This window comes from Falco cherrug, chromosome Z (genome assembly GCF_023634085.1).
Source record: "Falco cherrug isolate bFalChe1 chromosome Z, bFalChe1.pri, whole genome shotgun sequence".
NCBI classification, from domain to species: Eukaryota; Metazoa; Chordata; class Aves; order Falconiformes; family Falconidae; genus Falco; species Falco cherrug.
In genome coordinates, this window is record NC_073720.1 from 28,991,951 (window position 1) to 29,006,141 (window position 14,191).

The following is a 14,191-nucleotide window of genomic DNA, read 5'->3' on the forward strand; positions in this document are numbered from 1 at the left end:
TGCTAAGGTCTTGCTAATTTGTATTCTAAATTAATAAAAGAAGAAGAGCTACAATTTTTATAGTTCTTTTGGACATAAAACATTAAATTAAAATGAATGAATGGAAATAAGTCTGTCATAATGAAAACAGTTACCAAACAGCTGTCAAAAGCCATGCTTCTCAGTCATCTTGGAATGTATTACGTTTCCTGATTAAATTAAAAAGCAAATGTCTTTTTATCTGGTAATATGAGTATCCTGAAACATTTTAGTTATGTTTAAATTATTACTTAGAATATCAGCCAGTTTTCCTCAAAAACACTGACCTCACCCTACTGCTCCTCTTTACAATAGCATGAAAATGACCCAGACATTTTTTGAGCCTGAAAAAGAACACATTGCAGTAATACACCTGAATGGAGAAACAAAACAAAAAAGGGTTCTCAAGGCTGAAAAACAACCCGTAAAACCTATCTGAAAAGGAGTTAATTCTGTATGTTGAAAGCCTCAAGGATTCACTAAAATTACATGACTGCACATCTTCTATGCCTTGCTCCTAACAATGTTTAAGTAGGCTCTAAGCTTTACACCTACAAATAAATGCCTCAAATTCAGTGGAGCTGCTCACACATGTTAAGATAATGTGCATGTAGGCTTAAAGTCTAAAAATTATTTTAGTTCCTGCCAAACCCAACTGGTTTACGCTCAGTTGCTCCAACACCTCTAGCCTTGATTCACAGGAGTTAGTTCATACAACTAAATACATCAGATAGCATCTTAAAATACTTTAGTTATTTTCATTCTTTCTGCACTTTCATTCTGCATTCAGACCTATGTAAACTATACTTATACATGCACTTGTAAGCCAATTACATTGCTTCAGTAGGGATTCCTGGCAGCTTTACTGTCCCAGGACGATGTATTGTGGGAAGAGATGACTGTGAAATTATTTTTCCTTAGAAAAACAGTCAGTCAAATTGAAATTATTTTAAATTTATTTTTATACTACCTGTAAGGGGAAGAGGGGTGTCTCATTTTCATTTAGAAAAACACAACTTGGAGAGATGTAAAAGCTGAAAAAGCAAAATTTAAAACTGTGGCAATCATATGATTCCAGAGTGGTGCTGCAGCTGAATTTTCTTTGCTTTCTGTTTGCCTAAAAAGCTGAACATGGTCTTTGCAATCAAAAACACTCACAATTTCAGATTTTTTTAAATCAAAAATCTTACTTACCAAAATGTACTTTGTCTCAAAATACAATGATTTGGCGGAAAATATACTGGCTTTAATTATAGGACATCAGGAATGAGGAAAAAGTTCTTGAGGCCACACAGAGTTTTACAGTATTTGAAATATTGTCTGGACCCCTTCCTGGTTTTGATTTCTTCAGTACAAAATGAGTGTGTTAGCTCATTTTAAATCAAGCAGGCACAAAAGTATTCACGTGCTTAGAACTAAACATGTGCCTAAGCGCTCTCTTTACATTTGAAGTCACTGGATGTATAGTGCCTCACACATCCCACAACTTTTCAGTCAGTGTGAGGCAAAGAAATAAACCGAGATTTTCACAAACTCTTTTGTCAATTAGACTTCCATGAGCAAACCATTCCTAATCAAAAAAATGTTTGTGCTTGGTGTTTAACTACCGGCAAGCCTAAGCACATACATTTGGCAAAGGTATTCGGCTAAATGATGAGGACTAATACACTTTGAAGGCTGTAACTCAGCTTCCTCACACACACTGCCTAGTATTTTGAGAACTTGTACTGGGGCATTTTGTGGCAATTTCAATATTTAGAATCAATGGATGCAACATGCATAAAAGCACACATTGATACCTCGGAAAGGTTTGAATTTGTTCTCCAGATCAAATTCTTGTCTTCCTAGGCGTGATAAATCAACTCTGAGATCAGGACAGATTGCATATTCCTCCAAGGTTTTGCTAATTTGATAGATTTTATCTGAAACTATATCTGGAGCAGGTCCTAGAAGAAAAAAGAATGTTGTGGGTCATTTTTTGAAAATTAAGGTTCCCTACTTTAAAAGCAAGTGTTATAATAAACATTTTTCTGAATATATTTGAGTTAAGGAATAAACCCAAACAATGAACTACAGTAAGTAAGATCTGTTCTTTTATTGTAACACAGGTTTCAAACATTTTTTTTTTAATGTAACATGGAAATACAGTGTGTTACTCGCAATGTTTTGATCCACATAGAGTATTTCAATCAATCATTATCCAGGGCAAGGGGAATGTGAGAACCAAAAACCCACAGCCATCTTTCTCTGGATTTATTGCTCAGAGACTGCCATTGTTTACAGGGAATCTCAACATTTAAAGGAAAGTCTGGCCTCTAGCAGCAGCTTCTGGTGTTTCACAGCACCTTCTGCAAATGCACACTTATGAAGGTGAGACGGCTTTGTGTTTCAAATTATTTCAGTAAAAATAATTTTTAAAAGTCTTACCATTTTGATGGTGGTCTCTTTCAGTTTTCCTCGAATGGCTTAATGATATATAGCTTTGTTAGAATGCAAAATACTTTAATTGCTTAACAAGCAATTATGACCTGAAACAGTTATGCCATTCAGAAACAGAAATCACACCTTACTTGTGCATTACTTGTATTGCCAAATACTGAAGATTGGCTCTATTTTTAAAAAAATTAATGTCAATCAAATAAAAGTTGCAAGCTTAATGCAGAAATTACCAGATGAGCTATGACATATGCAGTGCAAAAGCTGAGTCTGAGTTATAACAAAAGTCCTTTCTCACTTATTTGACTCTTCATTGCTTATATTAAAGCCACCCTTCCACTCTGAAAAATTACTCCCTTTCTTCTCTTTCACATGCTCTCTCTCCTAGTCCAAAGTCTCTGGCTTTTCAGTGCTAACTTCCCACTCCTCTAGCAGTGCTGCTATATTCATTGCAGCTCTGCCACGTAAATTAGTGTGTTCTATCTCACACACAGTGGACCAGGTGGTCCAAGGCAATACAATAAGTAACAGTCACTTAACTCTTCATTTGGCTTAGAAAATTACTTCTTACTCATCCAATCCAAACCCATCCAAGAGGTAAGGACAGGTTTCATTAGCTCCAGATGATCCTCGGTAGACGGATGTATTGACTACTGATATTTCCAGCTAAGGAGATCCCGCCATGTTGTCCTGGGTTCTCTCCTACAGCTACAGAAACAAACCGCTTCTGCCTGACCTGGATCTGCAAAACAGGCTGAGCAAGAACGCCCAGCAACAACAGCCTTCCGTAGGCTCTTGTCATGGTGTCTAACCATTCTCCTATTTCAAAAACCTTGCCTAACCCTTAACCCGCATTTTCTCAGCTGCAACTTACACCAACTACTTTTCATTATGTCCCTGCTGATTATCATAAATAATTGATCGTTGTGAACTGTGCTTCAGGAGTGTTTCATATTTAAAGCCTAATAGTCTGAATTTTCTTTAAAAAAGCAAAGCTCAGTAAAAAAATGCCCAAACATTACCCATTTATCAAATAGATTTTAGGTGTATGTGGTGTTCTAAAGTTTATGGAATGCTAATGCATCTAATGGTTTGTCTCTGGCATGTTTGTGCTGTGACCCCGGCTTGCTCACTGTCTTGACCTTACACAGTCCTTTCAACCTCTCTGGGATTCAAGCCTATTCTGTTTATAAAATCACAACGGTTTAACCGTGTATGTTTTTCAATTGGACAAGGGTCAAGGGAGAAGCATCCCCTTCTCAAGTTCTCCCACCTTCAAAACAGGGCAGGAAACATTATTTAAAAGCATTTTCAGTTTTTACAGATGGAAAGCACTCCACATGTGTGAGGTATCCAAGGTGTCAGCGATCGCCACCATCAAGTTTTATTGGTGTACACAGATCTGTAGCATAAAACACACATAATGTATAACATACCTACATGTTTAGCTTGTCCATTTTGGAAAACACGACATTAGCTATATACGCAAATTCCATTATGCAACAGTGGAACTGCAATAGTTAAAATGATACAACTCTCTCCCTGGAAAAGAGCAGTTATTTTCTGGGTAAACATGAGAAGTGCTTTCTTCCATACAAGACAATGAGTTGTACTGCCTACAGCACTGCTAAAGTTACACGGTTTAAAGTAAATGCCAAGACAAGCAGCACAGAAGTATGAGCAAAACAGAGCTTCCTCATAGGAATCTTTATAAATAAAAAGGATCAGAATTGTTACAATGATCTGGCAGACTACATAAAATGCTATAAAAATTGGATGGCAAAATCCCTTTTTTATAGAAATTTTACTGCTACCATAAGGACTTCAGTGAACATTTAATGCTTATTGTACAGACCCATGTAAACAAATACACTCCTATTACAGGGGAGGGGGGGTGGAGAAAGATGCCTACACTCTTCATAGTTTTAAGAGAATAAATAAAACCCACATAATTAAAGTCAGCTAGTTATCCTTGTCATCATACTTTCATCATACCAAGATGCAATGTTGTAATGTGCTATTAGAAAAAAACCTACCTCCATTGGCAACCTCAAACTTGACTCCAAACTCTCCTCCAGGTCCCCCAGGACTGTGGCTAGCTGTTAGAATAATTCCACCAGCTGCTTTGATCTTTCGGATGATACATGAAACAGCAGGTGTGGATAAGATACCATTCTGTCCAATAACCAATCTGCCAATCTAGGTGGAAAAGGAAGTCAAAGCACTCTGAATGGCACTAAACTTTTGAAAAAGTATTAATATATAAACACACATATACGTACAGGTGTATATACATATAGAACAGAAATTGTAAACTCCTAGTACGGAACCTATTCTTTTGTAGAGAAATACACGTACATGAGCTGGCTGCAGAGAAATATACATACTGAGTTGTTTACAAGCTAACCCGGAGTGCTGACAAAAGATACCATATACTGGGACACCTAACCCCAGCAGCCTATGCACTGACAGTAAAGCAAGAGCACAGCTATGGTAGTGACTCGCAAAGCTCCCAAGCATAGCACTGGGCTATGATCCTGCTATCAGACCTTCCCAGGTATCCCCACAAACCAGTAAATCCCCTCAAATATCAAGATAGTTTAGGGCTGGCTGTGTGGATGCAATCTGCAGGGTTGGGGCTTTAACTAGCGTAAAAGAGAACAGCAAGCAAATTGCCTTTCATGGAGCAGCCTTCCAGAGCAATCACAAATATCACTACACCCACAGTAGGACCTGCAGCCTCCATGAGTCACACCTCTGTTACCGAGACCCCCCCTTGGATGTCCTGCCCTATCGAAAGTATTGCTCCTCCTTCAGCCATCAGTGACTCCTTGGCTATTCCAGATGAAGAGCTTGTGTGTTTCCCAGGGCACAGCTGAGCAGGGGAAGTTCCCACCATTCTTAAAGTAAAAAAAGCTTTCAGGTGGTGTTATTAAACACTGACTCAATGTGTTTGGTATTATGTGCAGTTCCACTGCATGGTTCCAATTTCAAAACCATGCCTTCATCCCCTACACAGATACTTCAGTTTCAGCTCAATATAAATAATCTAGGAGCCAACCAGAAATGTATTTACAAAGAAATACAAAAGAGTTCCAGTTCCTGGGAAACAGGCAGATACGAAAAAAGGAGGGGAGAAGGGGAGGCTAGTGTCACAGGCAAGAACAGGCAGCTGCATATAGAGCTTAAAAGAATACTGCAAAAGTTTGAGGGGTTTTAATATCCTTACTTAAAAACCAAACAAACAAACAAAAAAAACCCCAACCACTACTGACTTGTAGTTTGAGAAGGAGGGGAGGTGGGGAGGCAGAGGCAGAATTCTGAATCCTTCCCACTTCCTTCCCACTCCTCATCTAAAAGCAGACTGGGAACTCAGCCTCAGATTTTCTTCTCTGGTTTGAGGGAGATTTGGCAGCTCTGCTGTCTGCGTGGCAAAGCAACAGCACAGGAGGTGTCACTACTTGCCTCCTTTCTATAAAGAGCTTTCTTTCACATACAGATGACCTTCTTCTGGGTCCAGCGCTTGTGTGAGGCCCTTAATGGTTACTCAGAAGTGGAGTTCCAAAAAAATTCAGAAAATCAAAGGATTAAGAGATTATTTATTTGGCCTGGTTTTGTGAACTAATTTAATTTAAAAAAATATAAGATTTCTTCATTGAAATTATCAACTTATAAAGTAAGCACAAGTTACTTTTTTGCTAACCTTCACAAAGCACAAACTATGGTTAGCCACTTCTCTTTCACTAAGAATTACAAGATCTGCTGTCAAATGTAAGAAAATGTGCAGAACAACGCATTCTATTAACTGTTCTATCTCTACCTCAAGACCTGATGATAGGATGTCTGCCTGGTTCTCTTTTCAGTTTTCGCAGATAATTTTGAAGCCTATGGATTGTTGCTAGAAAACAGGAAAACTATCAAAATTACAAGTACAGTTCACAGAAAAATCTTCAAAGTTCATTTGACTTGCTCTTGCTACTATAGGGAAACTCTTTTGTTTCACTGCCTCTTTTTTTCTCCCAGGTTGTAACAGTTCTGAAGGAAATTAAGAAAGAATAATTTAAAAAACAAACAAAAAAATGGTTTCTAGTTTTTCTACTATATTGAAAATATATTCCATGGAAAACAAGTATCCCTTCCAGGAGAAAAAATGCACATTAGCAGAATCCACATTTTCTGTTTCAAGAGATTATTTTAAAGCAGCACTTCCACTGACATGGTCAGTTGGTGAGGGCAGAGTGTGTATACAGTTAACACATATACCACACAGCTGAGCCTCATTTCTGCTCACTTCAGTGGCATTGAACAGTTTTCTTTCCTATTTACGCCACATCTTGCCACTGTTATATTTTGCTCTCATTTAATCACTATTGTCAATTGTACCGAAGCATTAGAAAAACACAGAACATTGGGAAATAGAATTTAACAAACTCTCTTCCAGTCTATACAGCAGTCTACCCACATAAATGTATTATGGGAAAAAAAGCATGATGAAAATAAATACTGAAAATGTTTGGGTTTAATATTGTCTCTCCCTTTTTTAAACTATGAAGCCTGTAGGAGGCTAAAGCAATGACTCAGTCTCAATACAGCTGTTAGAAATGGGTGCCAGCTCTTCAAACAGTAGTGTGTACGGGTAAGCAAAAGGAAGACATCAGGAATTACATTTTGCAAAATGCTTGAAAACAACAGCACTGAATCTGTCTTGAGGTACTCAAGTATAAATGCATTTACACTTGCATACAGGCTTACCATGAGCACATGTTCTCTGTACTTCTGAATCTGAACTAGTGAGGTTTAGATTTTTGCCTTCATGCACACCAAAACTGTTTTTTTATAGTAAGTAGAATACTTTGATTATTCAGGATGCACAAATTACCTGGTACTATCTCATCACCATATTTTCATTCTTTTCCTGTTCAACAGATGTTGTACAAACCAATTTTCCCATTTTCTGGATGCCAAATATTAATATGAACAGGAGTAATCTGCTTTGCCTTTAGCATTTGTCACAAGGCTATTATTTCTATACTGTTCAGAAATACTATTTATTTCTGAACAGTATAGAAACATTAATTTCTATACTACAGAAATACTGCAAAATTTAGTATTCTAAATTAAGGATGTTGAAAGTGAAATCATACGAATGCTACATCTACATTTGATTTGCAGTGACTACTGCAAAGAGCTTCACCTTATGTGAAGGTCTTCAGTGCTTTTACAAAACTCCCTGAGGACAGTGCAGACCTTAGAAGTATACACATATGCTACCCCTGTGTAGCCTCTACACATCCTTTGCTTCCTTCATTTCAGCGGCAAGAAGGCACAGCCTCATCCTCTCTTGGCTCAGAAGCTGTTCATTTTGTCTCTGAACCAAATACTAAACTGACACCTAATTAATTTTAAGTAGTTAACACTTCAGATTTACAGGCTTCTCGTGATCTGGGCTAAAACAGTAACTAAATAACATTCATGTATTGACTCAGAATTAAAGTTCCAGTAATATCCTTCTGAAAATCTTGGACAGTTTCATAGCATGGAAAGATTATCTTTGGAATTCAAAAACTTGCATGGCTACGAGATCACAGACATGTAATGTCTCTTCCAATGCAGTGCCCCCACACCACCTTCTATTTCGTCACTCTGCTTTCAGTAGCAACAGCAGAGACAGACCATTATCCTCTGCAAAGTGTTACAGCTGAAAGAACAGCCACCCTAACAAGTACTTTACAAGAACATTTTTATGCAGTATTACCACTTGCAGCTGTGCTTTTTCAGATGATTCAGTTGATTATCATGGAGTCACTTAATGCTTTTTTTTATTATTTTTCCCAGTAATCTCTCACATGCCTCAGTCAATTAAACGTGAAAGAACACAAAGCAAACAGATTACATAGCCTGTACAGCATGGAGCTGTGCCTTCCTATCTTTTACCATAGTACGCTAAAGATGACTGAGTGCCACACTCAATGTGGAAGCAAATGTATCAAGCACACAGGTCCAGGGAGGGAGGGCAAGATTTGCATGGAAGACCATAGCAAATAAAAACAACATGGTATTATAAAGAAGAAAACTGGCAAACTATCTGCCATCTCAGACTTCTACAACATTACTAGCAATACTCTGTGATCTTTCTAGCATGTTCCTATCAATTTTCGTATTTAAAGCATGATCATCAGCTTCTGATCTGCATTGAGACTCACCAATAGCAGCTTCCCATTTAAACCTATCCTAAACTTTGCATCAAAAAAAGAGACACTACATCCAGTCACCGGGTCTAATGGAATAACTGCATTTAATTTGTAGTGGAACTGTATTACAAATGATGGAGCCTTCTACCTCACTTCTTGCAGACATCAAGGTACAAGGACACTACTACTGACAGGACACAGGTGAAAAGGGAAATAGAGCCTCAGATGCTGTCCTACCACCCCACTTTGCAAAACTGCTTGTCGCAACCTGGAACGGTACAGGACCTCTGTCTGGCTTTCCCCGCCCTCCCCCACCCTCCCACAATATGCAGTCCCTTACCCAAACGTGTTTGCTAGGTGACCCATTGAAGAGTGACCCTGGTTTGTCACCTCCAGCTCTGAGCAGCAGGATTTGGTGGGGCACGTGCTGATGACATTTGCACAACATGGGCCAGCCCACAGCGGCTGCCACCAGTGGAAGCCTACGCAGGCTACAGCTGCGGAGCATGTACCTGCAGCCGCGGGCTGGAGGGCAGGAGCCAGAGGGAACCAAGATGAGAAGAAGTCAGGCCAAGCACTGGCAGCTGACCGGGCAGGGGACCTCATCTCAATCCTTGTACTGGGGCCTATGCCAACTGTGCTAGGCTGTTAACACAAGGGGAATGTGGGGTGAGTCACCAAATTAGAACAAGGGGAACCTAGCAACTCTAAAGGGCAATACATTTACAGTTGATAATAGAAAATCCCTTTTATTTTTGTACTCAGCAGGCACAATTAACCATAACACTTGGTATATGTCTTCCAGGAAGGAGATTCAAGTTCAGTTTATCAGCACTATGTGTCTATCCCTCTCCTGGCACTCTGGGGTGGCTGAAGGTGTGGAATGCAACTTAAAGGCTTCTACACATTTTAACCAAGCCTGCCGACACCAACTCATTTCTTTCCCTGTGATACTGGCTACATGCCTTCTAATGACATTAACCTCACTCAAAGGGAGACATCTTTGACCTCAGGAGTACTCCCTTCCTTTCCCCCTAGGTACGTAGCACAGCACTTAATGCCTTCAGGGAGGTTTAGATATTTTCCCAGCAGATGTATTTTAACAACTGAAGAATAAAATGTACAAACAGTATTCACTAAGTAAATATGAGTCTTATGCATTTGCAGTGGGCTTGGGAAAAATGGGGCTGAGGGTGAGCAGGGTAAGGATGGTAGAGAGGGGATGGAGCATTAGCACATGGAAAATGGGAAGCCTTTTGAGTATCAGTAGCACCCCACCAGCTGGCCTGCTGAATTTGTGAGGACTGTGTCATTAGTAAGAGTATAATGTTTGAATTCAGATATTTGTGGGAATCGTGAGCAGAAAAGCTTGGGGTCTGGCTTCAGAAAACGCCAGGGAGAAACCCGCACTGACTTAAGAAAGGAGAAGCACTATCACAGCAAGGTGCTAGAAACATGTCGAATGGGAATTGCCTGAGGTCAAAAAGCCCTGATCTTCAGGGGGAACAGAGAAAAATCAGGAACCTGACAGAAGCAGCAGGAAGGAGGCAAGCTGACAGAAAAAATTAGTCAGGAAGGAGTCCTGGACACAGCATAACCTGGCTGAGGAAGACCCCGGTCTTCTAAACTCTAAGCGTCTTGTCTTCCTCAGCACCTCAGTCCCTGTGGTGTGCAAGGGCAGGCAAAGGCCTCAGCAGGGCAGCTCTTGCTGTCCAGCTCTCTAGCTGCTGCTGCAGTTTATCCTGCATGGTCGACAGCTATAATTCCAGCAGCGGCACTTTCTCCTCAGTGCTACATGGGGGAAGAGGGAAGGGAGCAGCACTCCCCCGGGTGCTGTTCCATCGTCCCTCCAACACTCCACACTCTAGCTCTGTGCTCGCTCCCTGCATGCCTGCTCCTCGAGGACAAAGCACCACCGTGCTACCCTTGCCAGTGTCCCCACCTTCGACAGTGTCCCCCCGACAGCCCTCCTCACACCCTGGGCTCAGACAGTACACAGCACAGCCCCTATCTCTGAAATCTCAGGTCAGCACTGGGCGTCTGCTGGGTATTGCCAGCGTGGTGAGAACATGCTTTAGAAATAAATTTAAGATACTCGTAACTTATACCAAGCTGACTAATCCATATAGCTTGTATGTGACAATAAACCAGCAGGGAAAATTCAGACACATAGGGAGATTTGTTTCAAAGTTGAAAGATATCCTGGTTATAAAACAGGACAGCATTTAAAGAATGGGGCTTGTGGAAAAAGCTAAGAAAAAGTAAATTCACTACAAAATAAGCCCTATAAAAGTGTATCACTTCTTTTTCCAGATCTGGAGAATCGATTCAGCCTTCATAACAAGAGACAGCAGCAGCAACTCTGCTTTGAAGTAGAAACTTCAAGCCTACACTGGCTGGTATTTCCAGCTTTCTGTGCATACACACCAACACAGAAATGGACACTTATCTATCAGAAGACATCATCAGTTTTCTTCCCGAATTCTTTCCTATCTTCAAAGCAGCGCAAGAAAAGCTGTAACACAGCCGATCACAGAGGTATTTGCCACCGTTGCCTTCTTGCATTTTGTACTTTGTTTGCAAGTGGGCAATAGAGAAGAAGGGTTATTTTCTTAAGATGCAGCCAAAACGCTTAATTCCTCTTGCTCCAGTAATACCATTTTCCTTGAATATTTTAAAAAGATCCTGAGCAGGAGACACATGTCTGATAGCTTCGTTTCCCACCTACTTATTTTAAATCCTGCTACGTCTTCTCCTGCAGAGTCAACGGCGTTGTTCAGCTCCCATTCCTGCCTCAGTCTAAAATAAGGTGTGAAACGCACGGCACCGCCAGCAGCCTCCTGTGCTTATCACGATCACCTCCGCTACCGGCAGACAAAACCCAGCCCCGCCAAAGCCCAGCGGCACAGCCTAAGAGGCGTGCGAGCCGGCACCGGGCTGGCCCGCCACCGGGGCCGCAGACCCTGGACACCGGGGCCGCAGACCCTCGCCATCGGGAGCGCAGACCCCCGGCACACGGCCCCACGGAGCCCGCCTCGCTGTCACTGCACGGGCCGCGCCGCCGGGTCGCGCCACGGAACCGCCCCGTCCCGTCCCGTCCCGTCCCTGCGGGCCCGCTCCGCGCCTCCTCCCGCGGGCAGCGGCCGGTGCGGGCGGCAGCCGGTGCGGGCGGCAGCCGGTGCGGGCGGCAGCCGGTGCGGGCGGCAGCCGGTGCGGGCGGCAGCCGGTGCGGGCGGCAGCCGGTGCGGGCGGCAGCCGGTGCGGGCAAGTCGCGCACCCCGCGGCGAGGGGGGCAAAGCGGGAAGGACGCCCGCCTGAGGCGAGGCGGCCGAGGGCGGTGAGCGGGGAGGCCGCCCCGAGGGGACGGCGGGGGGAGAGAGGGGCCCCGCTTACCCCGTTGGCAGCGGCCATCTGGACGACGATCTCGATGGCCGTCTTGCTGAAGTACCTGCCGTCGCTGCCCACCACCATGGTGCAGCCCTGGCGGTCGCGGAGGTCGACGGAGGAGAGGAGGCTCTGCACGAAGTTGGGCAGGTAGTTGCGCTGGCTCTCGAAAAGCGCCGTGGGCCGCCGCAGCCCCCCGCCGCCCGTCGGCCGCTGGTCTTCGTAGGGCGCCGTCTGCACCGTCAGCACCGGGATGGGGGTCCTCTCCATGGCGGCGCCCCGCTGCCGCCCGCCCGGCTGTGGCTCCGCTGGGGAGCAGCAGCCCCTCTAGCAGGCTGGCCTCGCCGGCGGCGGGGAGCGGGAGGCGTTTCCCTGCGGCGGGCCGCCGCGGGGTCGGGCTCCCTCAGGCCGGCCCCCGGGGCCGGAGGCGGGCTCGCTCAGCCGTCGGCGGCCCGCCGCCGGGAGCCCGGCGCCGCGGGGGAGCCGGGGCGGGCGCGGGGTGCGTGCCGCCCCTTCCCCCGCCCGGCGGGGCCCCCGCCGGCGCCTCGCCGCCCGCAAGGACGCCCGGGGCTTGCCAGGCTGCTGCCATCAGCATGCGGCCGCCCCGGCCAAAAATAACCCTGGAAGGCGAAGCCGAGAGCCGCGGTCTCCTGCCAGGGATGTAACTGGAGGCAGGGGCGAGAGGGCGAGCCAGCGCCACACACTTGCTCGGGAGGATCACGCTCTGTCAGCGCCGGAGCCGTCCCCTTCGAGCCCCGCCGGCCGCCCCCATGCCGGCCGTGGGGACCGAGCCGCCGCGCCTCGGCGGAGCGTACCCGGTCGGACGGCACAGCCCGGCGGCTTCTGCCCTTCGGCGGCGCCCCCCCGGCGGGGCTCGGGCAGCGCCCACCCGCGGTGGGGAACCCGGCCCCAGGCTGGAGTGAGGCCGGGGGGCGGCACTGCCCCCTTCGCCGGCGAAAAAACGGAAGAACGGGCGATTAAAGAGCGAAGGAGTTACTGCACCACTAACCCTCAAGCGAGGGGAATCGATTTTTCTTTTGGTTTTTTTTTTGCCACGGTGCTCGACAGCAGGTTATTTTGTACAATAACCAAGCCCACGGAGCGGTTTTGGTTTTGTTTGTTCCACAGGAGGGGTACGTACTCAAGAAACGGCCTGGTCTGACTGTAGGTTAATGGGCCATGCTTGTTTCTGTCCAGGCTTTCTCCCTGTACTGACAAGCAGCCCTCTGGAGGTGTCTTTCCCTATGAAAACTTGTGTTTCATACAGATGTGGTGAGGCAGAGCTTGTTGACATATGTGTTCATTCTGCCTAAACTAAATGCCGAGGTGGTGGCACTGGCTGTTGCAAAGATGCCTCACGTTGCCCAGTGTAAAGGCTGTGTTTACAGATGCCTATGACTGTCAAACATCAACTGACATTTTCCATCCAAATGCTTGTTTCACACTGGGCCCACACAGCAGTCATTTTCCAGGACAACTCTGTTGGCTGGAGAGTTGGAAAAAACAGTCCTGTAACCTAGATGTCATTCTTGTGCTTAAGGAATCCCTGATGTAGACCTGCACCTCAGCAGACAAAAAGAATTTTGTGAGGCATTCTTCATGTCTCTGCAAAGGAGTCTGTTCCTAAACTGCTGAGAAGCATGATGGAGGGTTCCGACTAAACAAGACAGTGTGTTAGCTGCGTGGCAGAAGGTGGTCAGGCAAGCATGGGGTGAAATGCTTTTGTCTGTTACCAGGAGTCGAGAGTCACCTGATGAATGATAAACAGGGGAACTCTCTGTTTTTAGCCCTGTCTCTGCAGACCCTTTGTGGTTCATAGCAGAGAGCACATGACGGTTTAAGATACAATTGTCTGTTACTCTCCCATCCCTTTGGCAATGACTGCTGCCTTCACCACAGAAGACTATACATACTACGTTAGGCAAGGCCCAACAGTGTGGTTTAAATAAACTAATCCACTGAAGCAGATACAGGAGCTCCATCTGTTGAAGGAACACCTATATACTGGGCGGTCTACTTATGGCAGAGGGACAGCGCAGATACAGGGAAGCAGTAATCTCTTCTTTCTCTTTTGTTAGACCTCCTAGTCTGCAGTCACATTTGTGGCTTCCTGTACTGATTCAGAATGCGTTTTAAATAGCAAAAGGAAAAATACTGCAGTA

General features: G+C 44.7%; 1 protein-coding gene across 1 annotated transcript in view; it reads right to left on the reverse strand.

Annotated features, from left to right (window-relative positions):
• Positions 1–12,477, reverse strand: part of PGM5 (phosphoglucomutase 5) — a 78,262-nt gene extending 65,785 nt beyond the window's left edge. Inside the window, exons 1-3 of the mRNA XM_055699694.1 lie at positions 12,039–12,477; positions 4,491–4,653; positions 1,818–1,964 (exon numbers count right to left, since the gene is read on the reverse strand). Coding sequence (XP_055555669.1) covers positions 1,818–1,964; positions 4,491–4,653; positions 12,039–12,299 — 571 coding nt within the window. The 5' untranslated portion in view covers positions 12,300–12,477. The remainder of the gene's footprint in view (positions 1–1,817; positions 1,965–4,490; positions 4,654–12,038) is intronic.
• Positions 12,478–14,191: the final 1,714 nt, after the last annotated feature.